The sequence below is a fragment of the Pipistrellus kuhlii genome, unplaced genomic scaffold (genome assembly GCF_014108245.1).
Source record: "Pipistrellus kuhlii isolate mPipKuh1 unplaced genomic scaffold, mPipKuh1.p scaffold_m20_p_2, whole genome shotgun sequence".
Taxonomy (NCBI): Eukaryota; Metazoa; Chordata; class Mammalia; order Chiroptera; family Vespertilionidae; genus Pipistrellus; species Pipistrellus kuhlii.
Window position 1 is genome coordinate 142,941,148 of NW_023425515.1, and position 17,733 is coordinate 142,958,880.

General features: G+C 41.0%; 1 protein-coding gene across 2 annotated transcripts in view; it reads right to left on the minus strand.

The window, feature by feature from the left end:
• Positions 1-1,751: 1,751 nt before the first annotated feature.
• ST6GALNAC3 (ST6 N-acetylgalactosaminide alpha-2,6-sialyltransferase 3) overlaps positions 1,752-17,733 on the minus strand; it is a 517,876-nt gene continuing 501,894 nt past the window's right edge. The window contains exons 4-5 of one of the 2 annotated variants that reach the window (XM_036446245.2): positions 5,045-5,152; positions 1,752-4,000 (exon numbers count right to left, since the gene is read on the minus strand). In XM_036446245.2, the coding sequence (XP_036302138.1) occupies positions 3,814-4,000; positions 5,045-5,152 (295 nt within the window). In that variant the 3' untranslated portion in view covers positions 1,752-3,813. The remainder of the gene's footprint in view (positions 4,001-5,044; positions 5,153-17,733) is intronic. The other variant, XM_036446244.2, reaches the window with a different exon arrangement.

A 17,733-nucleotide genomic window follows, 5' to 3' on the forward strand; every position in this document is an offset into this window, starting at 1 on the left:
AACACAATAAACTGATGAATAAGATAAAATAGAACCAGAGACTTGGAAACATGGAACAGACTGACCAATCACAGAGAAAAGGAGGGGGCAGGAAAATTAACCAAAGATTTTATATGCATTTGTGCATTGACCATGAACACAGAGAATAGTTTTGTGAAGGCCTGAGGTGGAGGGGGTCAATAGGGAAAAACGGGGACATCTGTAATACTTTTGACAATAAAGATTAAAAAAAATAAAATTATAAGGGCATTGACTGATTCCTGCCCTCCCCTTGTCCCACCCCTCCACCTCCCCCCCCCCCAAAAAAAGGGGAAGGGGTGGGCAGAAGGGGCAGGGAAGAAAGGGGAGGAGAGGGAAGGAAAGGCTTTGTACCCTCTCCCAAGAAAAACACATTGAACAACCAAACAAACAAATGCTGCCTGCAGGATAGAATAGAATGCAGGATATAGGGCACTGCAGAAGTCTCTATCAGAAAAACAAAAAAAAAACAAAAAACTACTGAGGCAGAAGAGCAAGGAAATTTTTAGAAGTTTCCTGTTAGTAAAGTCTTAAACAAATAGAATTGGCTCTCCATTTACCAGAAAGTCAAATAAATTATGTCATTCTGTTATTGGGAGATGATGAGATTTCAGTCTGTGTTTTCCTGAATGAAAGATTTCAACCAAGAGACAAAGTTCAGCAAAGCAAGCAAGAATTCATTGGCTGCAGCCAAAACCCACTTAGGACAGTGAAACAAGAAAGGGCATAGAAGAAGCAGCAGGAGAGCCTAGAAGCCTAGGCTGGGATTCTTTGGCTCACTGGGATGTCAGAGAAACGGGGGCCTTGGAGACAGGATCAGGGCACAAACTCAAGGGGAACTGCTGCTGCCCATTGCTTCCCTGGTTGTGGGAAACCTTACACTCTAAGGTTTAGAGGGAAGAAGGGAGGAAAAGAAGGGAGAGAGTGTACTCCCAGGGCAAGAGCTCCAGCTGGGTCCTTTGTGTTGAGGGTATTTATCTCTCTCAGGCAGGTAGGAATCTTAGGGGAGGCCTCAGGGAAGGGTCTCAATTCACCAGTTTTCCACGTGTGCTCTTTCAGAGTCCTGATCTCTGCTGATTGGTCAGCACTAGAGCAGGAGGTCATTAGTCAATGCAGCTGGTCTTGAGGCAGCCACAGCATCACTTGTCTGGTTTTGCTGCATTTCTGGGCCTAGAGATGAAATACAACTGAGCCTAGCTGTTGTCTTTAGGGAGGGAAAAATCAGGGGGTCTAAAGCACATGATCAGCGATATGCTAGAGGAGGAAAGCTTACCCTGGGGGGGTGCCCTAGACTATCCACCCTGTTGAGCTTCTGTACCTGGCTCATTGTCCTTGCTCTGCTCATGTCTGTCTAAAGGCCTATAACAATTCCCTGGAGCATTATGATAATCAATGTTTCCTTTTTATTTAAAAACTAGAGGCCGTGCATTGATTCGTGTGCTGGTGGAGTCCCTCGGCCTGGTCTGCAGGGATTGGGCTGAAACCAGCTCTCTGACATCCCCTGAGGGGTCCCAGGTTTTGAGAGGGTGCAGGCCAGGCCGAGGGACCCAACCCATGCACGACCAAGGTTGGGGAGGGAATGTGGGACAGCTCCAGGGTGTGTCTAACCTGTCATTCCCAGTCCCGATTGGCCAGACCCCAGCAGCAAGCTAACCTACTGGCAGGAGCATCTGCTCCCTGGTAGTCAGTGTACATGATAGTGACTGGTAAATGGTTGAATGGTCAGACACATTGCATATTCAGCTTTTATTATATAGGATGGAACTTTTGTATCACAATGGGGGAAAAACAGCCATATTACAATTTAAAAATTTGGTTCTGTTTATTTTTCTTGGAGTGAGCATTTCTATCCATCATTAGCTCAAAACAACTAACATACATGGAACTAAAAATCACATACAGAAACAACAAAAGAATATCAACAATAACAGTTTCAACAATGAAAGTGGCACTTGATCATTGTTATGGATACAAGTACTGGGGTATCAAGTTGACAAAAGAGAGCAGGAAAGAGGCTTTGGCCCAAGAAAGAGGCTTTGGCCCAAGATGACCCATAATAATGAAAACTAATAATGGGACTTAGCCCTGGTAAAGACCTGCAAAGTGCCCCTGAGGTGAAATGCATCATTACTTGGGGTTTCCAAAAACGTCCTTTAAGTTAAGCCTGGCTTTTATCTTTTGAATCATTTGCAAAGATGTTTCAGCCTCTCAGCAAATAAACCTTCTAATACTTAATGAGCAGTAAGTATATTATGAACAGTCATCTCAAGCCTGGGATAAGAAGTTGTATTTCTCTGCTTTCATTCCCCACTCCCACCCTCCTCCCCCGCCTTTGTCCCTGCTTCCTTATCTTTTCCCCACCTAAAGAGAGTCATTAAAAAAAAAAAAAATCAAAAGTACCTATGTTTTCAATCTATGGCCAAGACTATTCTCATGATATTTTTTTAAATAATTCTGATATAATATATTGTATTTGGCACTGAAATCAACTGTTGACTAGTCTACATAAATGCTATCCTACTCAAATATTAGCATGGGGAGCAATATAGCAGAACAATCAACAGATTACAGATCATCTGCTAAAGAGATACAGAATGTAGGCAATGGACCAGTGGGTGGTCATGGGCATCACATGGAACAGAATATGTGAAAGGACTCTAAATGACAGAGCACTTTGGACATTATGGTCATTATTACTGTTGTCATTATGGTATAACAACTGTTCTACTCTGGGGAAAATAAGCCCCAAGAAGGCAAAAGTTCTGGCCAGATTTAATATTATACAAGCAATCGTTTCCTCTCCATGACTAACAGTTGGCACTTGGCAATGATAATGTAATCTCTGGAGAGACACACCTTGGATCTATAAAATAGAAATTTGAGTATATAAATATATATTATGAAGTATGGTAGGGTACAAATTGATGTAAAAATATGCTTTGCTTTCCCTGCTTTGTGAATTTTAAAAGCATATATTTTTGTGTTTTTGAATGTTGAAGCAAAGTTAGTAAACCCTTTTGGTTTTTGTAAAGAAATGTTTTCACAGTATATGTTATTACAGTGCTGAAATCTTACATGTTAAATAGCCATCTGAAATATTTTGGACTTAACCAAAAATAATTAAACATTAATACAGATCATTCTAGTAACATGTTTAATTATATTGATTGGGGTAATAAGAATATAAATTCATCCAGATGTGCTACTTGGCCTATTTTGAATTAAGTGTTTGAGAAAGTCAAGTAGTCCTATTGGTAGGAAGTGCTGTAGGACAATGGTTAATCAGGAAGAGATTTGTTCCATGCCCTCAGCCTACCTAGTAATTGTGTACTCAGACAGCATTTCTTGGGTCAGTGTGTGACAATCAAACATTCTTCAAGATGGTATAGCTGCTCAGGTTCAAGAGAACACAGAATCAATAACCTTGCCTCATGAGGACAAATCCCACGGCTTTTGGAAGCTACTCACTGTTCAAGAATTCTGGGAAAATACTTGAAGGAAAAATCTTCTCATTTCTTAGGTCACTGCTATCATGTTACTGGCCTTCACTGCAATTCCAGTTAAATTATAAAGTGCACATGGATGTTGAACCTTAAGAAATAATGTAATGAGCACAACCACCCTGCACGGAATCCCAAGTTCAAATTACTGGCAGAATCATCATCCATATCTGAGAATGTACAGAGTTTTGATCATCATTGTTGTTGTCATTAATAGCATCATCACAGCATCTTTAGCATCACAGTTGCAGTACATCATCATGTCAAGTGAGTGGCAAGATCAGAAAAACCAATATCAAGACACTGTCCAGTTTGGATGTGTAAATACTATCCTGTGTTTCTTGGCCCATTTAGCAAACACCTTCTTTTCAGTTATAAACCTATGGCCTCCATAAGGGGCATGTTCATGAAGAAAATATTCATCACACTCATCTCTTCCTTGTTCATAGTAATGGTAGGGGACTTTTCTATACCCTTCTGTCCTAGAAAAGAAAAAAAAAAGGAGAGAAAGATTGAGATGAAGAATGAAGCATTCCTTTATATGAATACATTATATGCCCAGAAACTGCATTTACAATACTTGCAAACCTATGCATGATTCTAGTCCATGAACTCAGTTAAAACTATTATGTGTAAAAGCTTTTAGGAAGATGTACTAGGCCCTTAGTGCTTTAATAAATCAAATAAAATTTATACACCACACCAATTACATTCAAACATATAGCTATCCTTTGAAGGAGGAAATGGTGCATAATGGAAGCAAGCTTTGCATAGCCCAATGTTCTTACAGAGGTTGAAGGAGCTTTGTGATTTTTCAGAGTAAGATATTTGGTTCATCTGTGCTCCAATATGCTTTAAGTTAGGGTAGAAATATTTGATCACAAAGATTGTGGCTTAATTACCATTTTGAAAATATGATTAAAACACTCTCTGAATTATATTGTGCCAAGTATTGGTAGGGAAATATATTTCATTACCTTGATGAAGCATGGGAGGTTTGTTTTATTATCTAAGTAGGAACTATCCCACCAGCGGGGATATATGTGGATAAAGACAACCATTTTAAATAAGGATCTGGCAGATTATTCTCTTATTTCCAGACATTCTTGCTAAACTGTTAGCTTCTCCGAGGCTCCAGGATATTTTGTCCTTCATGATCAAATATAGCCACTGATAGCCATCTATCACGTCATTAGCCCACCAGAAATGACAAACTTGCTTTGCAAATTAAATAACCACTAACGTTGTTCTGTACTTCTAAGCCACAAGTCCCTGATATGCCACTGATTAAGGGAAAAATGTTTCTTCCGACATTTCACATTAGGCGATGGTAAATATTTTTCTTTTTATCACTCCTAAAAGTCATAGCTCGATGCACTGACAATGAAATGTCATGTCAGCAAGGAATACTGGGAAATAATTGTTGCTTTATCTGTTTGCCAGATTTATGGTATTAAAATGAATTGTGATATTTTGACAAGATATCAGAATTGGAGATGCATAAAAATAATTTCCTGTGATCTTACTTGCAGTAGGTGTCATTTATCATCCCGTAGACGTGAATGCCGTAACAGGCATCCATAGCCAGAATGAAGGTAAACCACCCAGTGCTGAGATAAGAGCCAGACTGGACTCTGTGGGGGGGGACAAAAACAAATGAAACAAAACTACACAGAAAACATACACAGAGCAACAATAAGTGTGATGAGGAACCAGCCACTTTCTGTAAAAAATGTAGCACTTTGTTATCAGGAAAAGGCATCAAGAAACTTGACAATCTGTCAAAGATTCACACTTATTTTGAATTATCTCTGAATAATTTATGGGCGTTCTCCCACTCTGACTACCTTGAGCCTAGAAGCTATGTTGCATGATAGAGAAGCCATATGGCAAATATTTGAAGTCAAATAATCCTGCTCCCTTTGGGTGAAAAATAATTTGCTTGATTTTCTGTCTGACATAAATGAGTGCTGTATATCAGAAGACAGGTTTTCTGCAAGTTGCTTGGAGCCCTGATGAGAACTGAGTGATAATAGTGCTATCCGCTATCCTGGACATATCACCTTCTCTCAGGCTTGTTGGGTTCCTAAGTGTAAATTGGATGCAGTGTGAGCGAATGACTTCTTCTATGAAAGTTTCTGAAAAGTTTTCCTTCGCTGCTTGGCAGGCATCATGAGACCAGACTTTTTCTTAATCACCTCTTCGACGCATTTTTATTGAATACTTACTATGTGCCCGTCACTATTGTAGATGCTGAGGATACAGCAGTTATCAAAATAACCAAAGCTTTTGTCTTCATGGAGACCAGAGGACTGGATTTGGAGATGGCTATGGCATAATCTATAAAGACTGGCCTTGGAAGGTTCTTTTGGTAATGAGAACAAAGATTTGAAGGAGGGAGAGGGTTGGCTAGGGAAATAGGAAGAAGCCATGTGCACTATATTGGGAAAGACAAGCTCATGAGTGTTGCTTTGGACCACCTCTTGGTCACATAAGAATGGGCTGTGGGCCTGGAACACTTCCTTACCTAAAGATAAGAAATCCTCACAGCCTGTGCCGGACTTGCCACCTTGTGTGAGACCATCTTCCTCTCTTTCAGAGTTAAATTTCTTTTTTCAATTATAGTTGACATTCAATATTATATTCGTTTTAAATGTACAGCAAGCATGTCAAACCCAAAAGCTAACATGGGTCGAATAAACAAGGTTTAAGTTTATGTGGGCCGTAAAAAAACAAAAGCTTCAATTTTCATAGAAATGTAGGCTTATTTTGATAGAGACATGCTGAATACAAAGGGCTGAAATAAATGGGTAATTGTTAACATAAAATAAAAGAGCATTTTAATAAAAATTAGTATTTTTTCTTAAACATTAACTTACCAAACACTAAATAACTGCACAAATTAATAAGCAAAATGCAAATAAACCTATTTTTCTTGTTCTCCAAAAGTGAAATATTTCCTGTTGTGCACACCAAACAAGGCGGTACAAGACTAATGACATGGCAATTGGCTGCTAAAATATCCACTGCTAGTATTAGTGGAGAGAAATGGAGTGCCTGCACTTAAGGCATGTAAGGGAAATGAATGCAACACAATCGTAGTAACCAGTCATTAGTGAACGTTGTACTTCATTATTAATAACTACAGGATGGTGCACAAATTTGTGCACAAGTGCAGACTCTCAGCCTGTCCTTTAGATCTGGCTGAAACAGGCTCTCTGACATCCCCTGAGGGGTCCTGGATTGTGAGAGGGTGCAGGCCAGGCTGAAGGACCCCACAAGTGCATGATTGGGGCTGGGAAGGGATATGGGAGGTTAGCCAGCCAGGGAGGAACTGCAGGAGGGCTCTAGGGCATGTCTGGCCTGTTTCACTCAGTCCTGATCAGCCATATCCCAGCAGCAAGCTAGCCTACTGGTTGAAGCGACTGCCCCTGGTGGTCAGTGCACATCACAGCAACTGGTTAATTGGTGAACTGTCTATAATACACCCAGTGGTCAGTGGTCATAGCGAACAGTTGAACAGCCTAAGCATGTCATTACCATATTACACTTTGATTGGTTGAATGGATGACCAGACAGCCAGACACGTAACATACCAGGCTTTTATTATATAGGACTAGGAGCCCAGTGCACGAATTCATGCACCTTGAAAGGAACTGTGAGCCACGAGGTTGTGGTGAGCACAGGGGCAGGTCTTGGCCCAACTTCCATGTCTCTACCTCCTGTCCCACTACAGCCTCCAGTTCCCTGTCTGCCAGTAGCCCTGCTCCCACTGCCATCACTCCCACATACTGATGACACTGGCCCCATTCTTACCCACTGACAGCATGGAGGGATTGGGGCCAGAGCCAGAAGTAGGTGCCAGTGGGGCTGGCACAGTCAGCAGGTGTGAGTGGCGGCTGCTGCCCCAATTGCCCCTCAGGAGCAGAGAGAGGTGGAGAAGCCCTCAGGGGCAATTGGTTTTGGCAGCTGCCATTCATACTCTCTGAAGATGCTAAGCTATCAGATCCTGTGCCAGGCACCAGCTATGGGTACAAGTGGGGCTGGCACCAGCACTGGGTGTGACTGTCAGCTCAGGTACTAGCAGTGGGTGTGAATGGCAGCTGCTGGCTCCAATAGACCCTCAGGAGCAGGGGAAGATGAAGAAGCCCTGAGGGGCCACTGGGGCCGGCAGCTGCAACTTGCACCTGCTGATGGTGCTGAGCGATTGAGGGTGGGTATGAGCGGGTCTGGTGCAGGCAGCAGATGTGAGCACTGGACAGGACCATGGTATGTGGGAGCAGAAAATTTTCAGTAACTACCAGAGACTTGCCCAGATGACAGTGACTAGTGCCTGGTCTTGGCTTGATGCCCCCGCTCACCTGCTCCACCATCCTGCCATAGCCAACATCCATCATGCTCCATGCCTGCCACCTGCTGCCAACACCTGCCATGTTCCATGTGTGCCCCCTGGTGGTCAGTGCACGTCATAGCAACCAGTTGTCCGGCTGTTCCAGCATTCGGTCTATTTGCATATTAGGGTCATATATATATATATATATATATATATATATATATATATATATAATGTATGACAGGATATTGTAAAAGTTAAGTTACAAAATTTTTATTTGAACATTTCTTACATACCATTATATTGGCTGTGCTGCAAAAATATTAATTGTGGGCCACGAATTTGACATGTTTGGTATGTAGCATAGCAATTAGCCATTTATATAACTTACAAGGTTATTCCCCCAATAAGTCTAACTTTCAAGGTTATCCCCCTCCCCCAATAAGTCTAACATTCACACATAGCTAATACAATACCATGGACTATATTGCCTATGCTGTGCTTTACATCATGACTATTTTGTACTTGTTAATTCCTTCACCTTTTTCACCCATCCCCCTAAACCCTCTCTTGTCTGGCAATCATCAGTTTGTTCTCTGTACCTATATGTTAGGCATGTTCATTTATTTTGTTTTGTAGATTCCACGTGAGTGACATATATGATATCTGTCTCTTTCTGATTTATTTCACTTAGCTTGATGGGCACATCTTTGTTCTTTTTAAGTGTGTATCATGTGGCAGCTGGCTGACCTCACTGCTAAGTCTGTTGCTGAAAAAGAGGGGATGGGTCCTTCATTCTGTGGACAAAAGGGTTGCATGCAGGCCAATGGCCCTGCATTCGCCACTGGGAGAGAGCGACTGGCGCTCGGGGTCCATGCCCACCCCTAATGCTGATTTTGTTCTGATTCTTCCCTATGTGAGTGCAGTGCTGGTCCACTTAGTGTTTGTGCTGTGTTTGCCTCTGCAACTCGGGTACCAACAGGCAGTGGGCAGAGGGCTTGGATGTCTATTCTTGGTGACAGATGCCGTTTTCTCAACAGATGCTATGAGAGAAAAGTATTTCAGGAAAAGGAAAAGCTAAGGGCAAAAATCACAAACATGTAAGTGTGCTTGGGATGTTTAAGTAGGTTTGATTAAGTGTGTGTGTGGGGGGGGGAGCAGTCTGCCAGGTTCCAAAGAGTCCCAGGGAATGTCTGATGTCAGGTGGGATCTCCATATGTGTCTTCAGCCACAGTGACCCCTTCCACCCAAAACATGACGGACAATTTCCCTAAGTCTCTCCCCAGAGGGGCATCTGGCTAACCCCAGCTTGTTGGGCATCTGTGTGGCACCATGTCTAAAAAAGACAGAATGTCCTGCATCTAGCCCTCTTTGCTTAAGGAAGCTCAGCCAGCTCTTCTCCTAGTGTGAACCCCTCTCCAGGCATAGCACTCCAACTAGTAGCTGCTCCCCACTGAAGGCCAATATTGCTGATGCATTTCTCCACTACCAAGCCTTCAGTGTGCTGCAATTGGGACTCTGAATCCTTTGATATATATATTTTTAAGCAGGCACTGCTTAGTGTCAACTTACTTACAGCATACAATAATCTCAGGAGCAACATAAACTCAAAGTGGGGTTGATAATTGTATCTTTTAACCCTTATTTTCATTGACTTTAGGTGATTTGCAAGGAAAGATAAACTCAGCCCATATACATGTATATATATCTATATGTCTATATGTCTATATATCTATATATTTATATATCTATATGTCTATATATCTATATATCTGTCTATACATCTACACATCTATACATCTATACATCTATATATATATATCTATATATCTATATATCTATATCCATATATCTATATATACCCATTCCCTCCACTGACTTGTCACTGAATTTGAAATGCCATGGTGTAAGTACTTTCCTTTGTGGCTCCTGGCGTGTCTTTTACATGGAAAGTATCCCAGAAACAGGGTCACTCTGAATCGTGTGCCCTTTCCTTTGTCATAGGAACAGTAGCAGCAGCATGGGTTAGGAACGGGTGCCAAGTGCGTGGGAAGATGTAGCACAGGGAGGCGAAGTGCACATAGGGTAACTTTGCTTGTGCAGTGGGACCTGCAGTCAATCCTGAGCTCTGCAGTCTTAGGAGGAGCAGCAGCTATGGGAACTGCTTAAAGCACCATCTGTTTAAAACATCCTTATTTGAAAATGGGGAGAGATCAGAAGAGGCAAGAGTCCTGCAAAAAGCTCTCAAATTGGATCTAGAAATTATGTCTATGTACTGCCTTTTTCTGGTTATTATTCCCACTGACTTGTATGGCCCCTTTTCCTCTTCTTGTCTTATATGACTTTCTACCTCTCCATCCTCTCTATCCTTCTTCCTTACCTGGTTGACCAAGCAATAGTAGAGATCACTAAAAATTATAGCATTTGTTTGTGTATGATGAGAAAAACCATTATTCACCCATTTCTTAATTTTTTCAACAAAAATTTATTGGGATCCTATTATGTGTCACTGGCTATACTAGAAGTTGCAAAGCCTATTTTCTTCCAGAGCCTGTGACCCAGCTGGGGAGGCACACATGTTGAAACAGTTTATCAAATACAGTGCAACACAATGCAAGCCCATGTGTTCCTTCTGAGTTGCTTCCCAGTGCAGCGCAGGGGTCGCTCCCAGTGCAGCACAGAGGTCGCTCCCAGTGCAGCAAAGAATTGAGAGTGAGGCTACCTGTTTCCATATCCCAGCTCTGCCACTACCAGAATGAGAGGCTTTAGACAGTTTTTATAGCCTTTTGGATCATCTTAGTTTCCTTGTCTTCAAAATGAGGTGGTTGAACTAAGTCATATCTAAGGTTTCTTCCAGTTTGGAAATCAAATGATCCTGTGATTATCACCTTCCACAGACAATCTGCTTTCATCTTTAAGCATTTGAAGGTATCATGCTCCAAGCATGTTGGATGTATAATTATTAACAAAAACATCCATCAGTAAGATCACATTTAATGCCCACTTGTGTGATGGGCATGCTACTAACTATTTGGAGTGTATATTTTTATAAGAAGTTTTTACCTTGCAATGGTGGTGGCTTCCGTCACAACTTTTGGAGGGAGCCGCTCTATGTTTACCTCAACACCAAATACACAACTGGACCAAAATGTTGAGGGGAGAGCTTACTTTGAGTGAGAGATAAAATAATCTAAATGAGAAAAAAAATAATTTTATTTTTATGTGTGTTGTTTCTTGGAGTCGCTAACAGTCAAGAACCAAGATAACATTATAGCTCCATGATGAAGAGGAAATCTTTTGTGTGGCATATGGTCCTCTGCTTTGCAAAATGTGCTTTCCTGCTCATTCTGTCCACCCCAAATAGTCATTTCTGCTGGTTCAACAGTGAATTTTCTAAACCCTGAAAGGATAACTAGGGTACACTGCCCAAGTCGTTTCTCTGCATGTCATCTTTGTACCATAGGAAAGAAGATCGGGAATCTCAGAGTTTAGTACCTGGTCAAAGATCTTTCCATTTCACCACATAATAAGAAAATGTTTACCATATTTAAGTCTAATCTGATTTATTCTGTTCCCGAGGAGACAGATCAAATAATTAACCCCAAATCTCTTCCAGCGAGCTGTGTTGCATGTGATTCAGCCTGGGGAGGCTCATTCTGCCCCAGTGTCCTGTCCTATAAACAGCTCTTAATTAAGTAGTTACATTGTCTTTCCCCGGTGCCTCTGATAACTTTAGGATGAGAAACTGTGGGAGGTTTCCTACCCAAAGCACATGTAAGGGCTATCAAAGTAGTTTTTTTTCTGAAATTATTTGGAGTCAATGACCACATAATGATGCTTGCAGTGGAATAATAACAACTGCTAAATTAATTCAGGAATTCTTCCCAGTAAGTGCACTAGTGATCCCAGTCCTTAAGGGACTGCACTGGCCAGATGGCACTGGCTCTGGGAATACCTGTAGCTGCACTGTCCCCAAATTCTCCTGCTATGTGGGCATACTAGAAATGAGGAAGTATAAATTATACCCAAGCAGACTTTAGGAGGTTCAATAAAAACAACAACAAAAATGACTCCAGCTGATGTATAAGAAATTGTTTATGTTTTTCAGCTTGGAGAACCCTGGTGATAATTATCAGATGCCTTAAAAAATTCTAAAAGGGTGTCCTCTGGGGCCAAATATGGTCTTGTAATTTGTCACTCATGTGTGCAGCACTAACTATGTACCAGCTGGCCATCAGCCATAGCCCTTTTTATACCTCCCACATTGGAGGATCGATAAAAACCATTATTGTCATCTACAAATAAACAATCAAGAGTCCCATAGGGGTGTTAAGAGAATTTAAGTCCTTAATTCAGTACAATAGGAAAGCTTAAATTAATGCAGAAGAATAATGAGCCGTGCAGTTGAAAAAATAAAAGCAGGAATATGAGAGGAAGCTATCAATCATTTTATTTCCACCGGCCAAGTTTTGCATCCCACTGCTCCTCGGTAATCAAGATACTTACCATTTGGAAACTACTTAAATTTACTTGCTCATCTCTTGGAAAAATGATGCTGTCAACACCTAGATGTAGCATATGCTTGAAGGCATAACATTTAAAATACAATCTTTCATCCAGTTTATTAACAATAAAATATAAGCTACTTGCCCCTTGATGTTTACCCCCATTCCTTGATGTCTAAAGGCCATCACATGTCCACAGGGATTCCTGGTCTGTCAAGCTATCCTTGTTTACACCAGTCTCAACATTTTGGCCTACTGGCATCCCTCATTTGCCTGTTTGTGAGCATGCTTTCTCATCTTCTCATTTATGGAAACATATTGTGAAGCATTTTTTTTTAAACCTATTTCCTGGTAAGGGGGAACTTTTTCCTTTTTTAAACAATTGATTTGAAAGAGAAAGGGAAAATTATAGAAACATTGATGTGAAAGGAATGTTGATTGGCTAATTCCTACATACCCCCTACTGGGAATCTAACCACCAATCTAGACACGTGCCCTGACTGGGAATCTTACCATGACCTCCTGCAGGGTTCATAGGTGATGCTCAGTCATTGAGCCACACCATCCTGGAATCCCTTTTGGATAATTTTAGGGGGGGAATTGAGGAAAGTGAAATGGTCACTCTTCAAAAGAAAACTGGATTACATAGATTGAGCCTATCTATTCACAGGATTCTGTTCTAATTATTAAACACAATTAGCACAATGACTTGGGTTCTGAATTTAAGAAGCTCATCCTTCGATGGTCAAAATAACAGCACTTTTTCTTCACCAGGGCTTCTCAATCTCAGCACTATTGACACTTTAGATTAAATAATTCTTTGTTGTGGTGGATGTCCTGCGTAGTAAGTTCTCTCCTGTTCAAAGCTCATGTGTGTCCTCAGAAGGCAGTAGATTTCTTGATTCCCCGGTGTCTATACTTGGCTTGGGGTAGTTTGCCTTGAGGACATCCCTGACTTTAAAAATATAGCTTTTCTTTATCCACAGTTCCCACAAAGGGCAAGGCCTCCCCTGCAATGGGGAAAAAGGAAACTGTCAAGTGGGAACAAGTATGAGGAGCAGATAGCCTCAGTGTCTGTGGCTGCCTCCTCTTCACAGAGTGGCTTCTTTGGGGCCCTTTGGCTCAAACTTTACAGTCTAAGTTCTGCAGCTGCTTATTTATTTCTTCCACGAACTGATGAAAACAAGGCCTGGAGTACCCTGAGCTAACATTTCAAAGGCATAATAATCACTTATCCAAGCCCAGAAGGGACCAAGACCCTTCCAATAATAGAGGCTTATTGGACAACACAATATTGGTAGCACCTTCTGAAATCTGCTATAGTTAAGAGAAAAAAGAGAATTTTTTTTAAAAAAAAGTTAATCAATATTTCATGTCTTGTTTTAACACTATTGGAACTCATCAATATACTCCACTAGCAAGATAAATAAAAATGGCAAAGTAAGTTTCCATATACCTTCCTAGGGAGAGGACTACATGACAGGTTATAGATTATTCAATTAAAAACATTTGTTCCCCCATTTGTTCCAAAAGCACATGGATAATGAAAGAATACTTTTAAACAAAGGGAGTAGGTAAGAAAAACAACTGATGATTATCAGCAGTGTCTTGGGATTCAATCTAATACTGTGAACCAGTCTAATGGAAGCAAAGCTCAAAGTGTGGAAACAATCTCAGCTGTCCCCAAGCCATGTATTTTCATATATCATTTATTGTTGGGAGGTATGAACATACTCTGGAGTTTGACCATTAGATTAACACCCTATATCTGAACAATCTATCAATAGGACATGCGCAGCAAATCTTTAAACAGCAACTACTTTCTGCAAGTCAGGCAGCAGAATTCTCAATGTGGCTTGAATCATTTGCAAATGGACATAAACTCAAATGGCTATAAACATCAGACTGTTGGAGGGTGGGTCTTAAAAGAATGTGCCAAATGAAAGAAATTCAGGCCTGGAAGATAACAACAACAACAAAAATGGATCCTGGGTAAATGGAGACAGCAATATTAGTGAATTTTAGTGGAAGGCTGTACTACCATTCTGAGCAGCTAATGGGAAATGCCTATGCTGATCAGTAGGCTCTCAGACTGTGAATATAATAAATAGTTTTCCTGCCATAGAATCAACAGGACTCTGATTGTGATGAATTCAATGAAATTGTACATAAGGAACATAATAAGAACCGACTGTGTCCTTTTCAAAATGTGCATTTAAAAGTAAAATGGTACAGCTCCCCAAGGTATGATTTATGACTACTATAGAAATAGAAGACACTACTCACAAAAATTACTTTGTTCATTCATCTCAGAAATTAAAAGGTTATTTCACTCTTGCCCTTGGGCTATAAAGCCCCTTCAATTGGAAATGTTAACTTGTGGGATTTCACTCACTTTCTTAAATGAACAATAGAATCTCGGGAATGGCAGGGATGGGTGATGGAGATATTTTTGGGCCACTTTATTAAGGCAGAGCTGAGTCCTTAACCACTCAGTAATGACTGACTTGTATCTCCTCCAAATGCATATATTTAAACCCTAACCCACAATGTGATGGTGTTCAGAAATGGGGCTTTTGGACATTAGCTTTATATAATGTCATAAGGTAATTAGCTTTATTTGATGTCATAAGGGTGAGGGCCTCCTGATGGTGTGAGTGCCCTTATATGAAGAGAAACAGATGCCAGAGATGTCTCTCTTCCCACCATGTCAGACACAGCAAGAAGGCTACAAGCCAGGAAGAGTGCTCACCAGAAAGCAACCATATTGGCACTCTAATCTCAGACTTTCAGCCTCCAAACTGTGAGACATAAATTTCTATTGTTAAGCCACTCAGCTCATAGTATTTTATTATGGCAGCCTGAGCAGCCTAAGATAACCGTTGTCTTTCAAGGCCCTCTCCACATAAACCTAAACGCCCTACCATGTTTTCTAGGAGTTCTGATCCCAAAGACTCTCATCTAGTCATGTTGGTTCATTTGCTGCCCTTAAATACATCTTGTGCAGCTCAGCCTCTGTCTTTTCATTCTTTACTTGGGTAAACCTTCTATCTTCCTTAAGTGCTTTCCCCATGCCCTATCCAGTTTCTCACCTTAGTAAGCTTCAATTCTTCTTACTCTCACTTATTGAAGATACATTTATTGAGTACACTGTAGGTGTGAGGCATTGTGCCAGGCACTGAAAATAACGTGTTACCCCTGCTGTGAACTCAGGGTCAAGTGGAGAAGACAGATTCAATGACTATTTTCAAAAAATAGGTCTATCAAGGAGGTAATTCCCTGCAAGTGCTATGGGGATACTGAGGGAAGAGCAACAGACACAGCTGGAGGGAACTGGGGAAGGTAATTCCTTCCCTATTAGAAAGTAAGAGCTGAGCTTTTTTTTTTTTTTTTTTTTTTTTTAGCATTTTTCTTAAATGATAAGAAAAAGAGCATGAGCATCTTGCAGGCAGAGGGAATGGCCTGTGCAATTGAATTGAGGGTTGAGAATAATGGGAAAACAGAATAGTTCTCATATGTCCTCAAACATGGACGGATCTCAGAGCATAATGAGTGTTATTTCCATAATAGATTATTGGTAAGAGACAGGATGCATAAGTAACACTGATTTATTTTCTTCCTTACGTTATGTTTTGAAATATTAGAGATATCTTGATGTTCTATATAATTAGTTTTTTTCAGATGGTGGAAATTTATGAATCTGGAGGAAAGTATCTAGGGGAAAATTGGAAGAATTATGTTTTTACTTTCTCATTAAATTCCTCATTAATTCAGAATTGAGAACAAATGTAAACAAATATGAGTAAGAATAAAAGCAATTTAAAAATGTGTGATGCTAATGGAGCACCCAGTAGTGTCATCTGTGTTATAAACTAAGTTACAAGTCATGAGCAAATGCATCTAATATTCTCCTATCACCAAGCCAGCTTTCTCAGTACACACCTGGAGGCTCTCAACATGCTTTATTTAAAAGGGAAACAGCTTCTACAAAAGACATTTAATTTACTGAGGTTTTTTGTTTGTTGTTTTTTTGATTAATGGAAATAAAAAGAGATACCATTGCTGCTTTAAAGAGCCCTTTGAAATACCTTTCAGGTCTAGAAAGACTGAACTAAATGACTTCTAAAACAACATAGCCTCTACTTTGAACAGTTTCTGAGAGAATGAATGATAATTGTATGTATCAATGTACCTTAACATCCAACCTCTACCCTAACTAACTCTATTGCCTTCCCTTGATCTCCACTTTTTAAAAAGAATGGCATATAATTTTGAGGACATAGAGTATTATGGACAGCATGAGTTATAATTTCAGACCATATAAGCTACTAGAGAACCTTGTCTCAATGGCCATATATATATATATATATATATATATATATATATATATATATTGGGGTGACATCCTATCTAATAAAAGAGTAATACACAAATTGACTGTACCTCCACTACACCCATAAGCCATGCCCACCAACCAATCAGGAGCAAGTATACAAATTAACCTAACCAAGATGGCTGCAGCCACAGAGCGAACAGGAGGCTTGGGTTTCCCCAGCAATGGAGGAAGCCAATCTTCCTGTACATCCTAGCTGGCCCTGGACTCCACTCAAGGCTACAAAGTTTCAATTATAGAAGATAAATAAATCCAACAAAAATGGCAGTGGCCACAGAGCAAGCAGGAGGTTTGTGTTTCCCCAGCAATGGAGGAAGCCAAGCTTCCTGCACACCCCGACTCAAGGCTACAATGTTTCAATTATAGAAGATAAATAAATCCCAGATACCGGGTCATCAGAGGGCATGGCCAACCACCACAGACCCCTCACCCAGGCTGCCCCATATCCCAAGGGAATCCCCACCCTGATTCAGGACAGCCTTCAAGGCAAACCAACTGGCTCCACCCATGCAACAGGCCTCTTTCCTATCTAATAAGAGAGTAATATGCAAATTGACCATCACTCTAACACACAAGATGACTGCCCCCATGTGGACACGTAATGGCCACCACAAGACGGCCAGCAGGAGAGGGCAGTTTTGAGTGATAAAGCCTGCAGAGGAGGGTTAAGTTGGGGGGACCAGGCCTGCAGGGGAGGGCAGTTAGGGGTGACAAAGCCTGCAGGGGAGGGCATTTAGGGGCAATCAGGCTGGCAGGGGAGCAGTTAGGCATCAATCAGCCTGGCAGGGGAGTGGATAGGGGATGATCAGGCTGGCAGGCAGAAGTGGTTAGGAGTAATCAGGAAGGCAGACAGGTGAGTAGTTGGGAGCCAGCAGTCCTGCATTGTGAGAGGGATGTCCCAGATTGGAGAGGATGCAGGATGGGCTGAGGGATACCCCAACTCCCATGCACAAATTTTGTGTACTGGACCTCTACTTGGTTAAT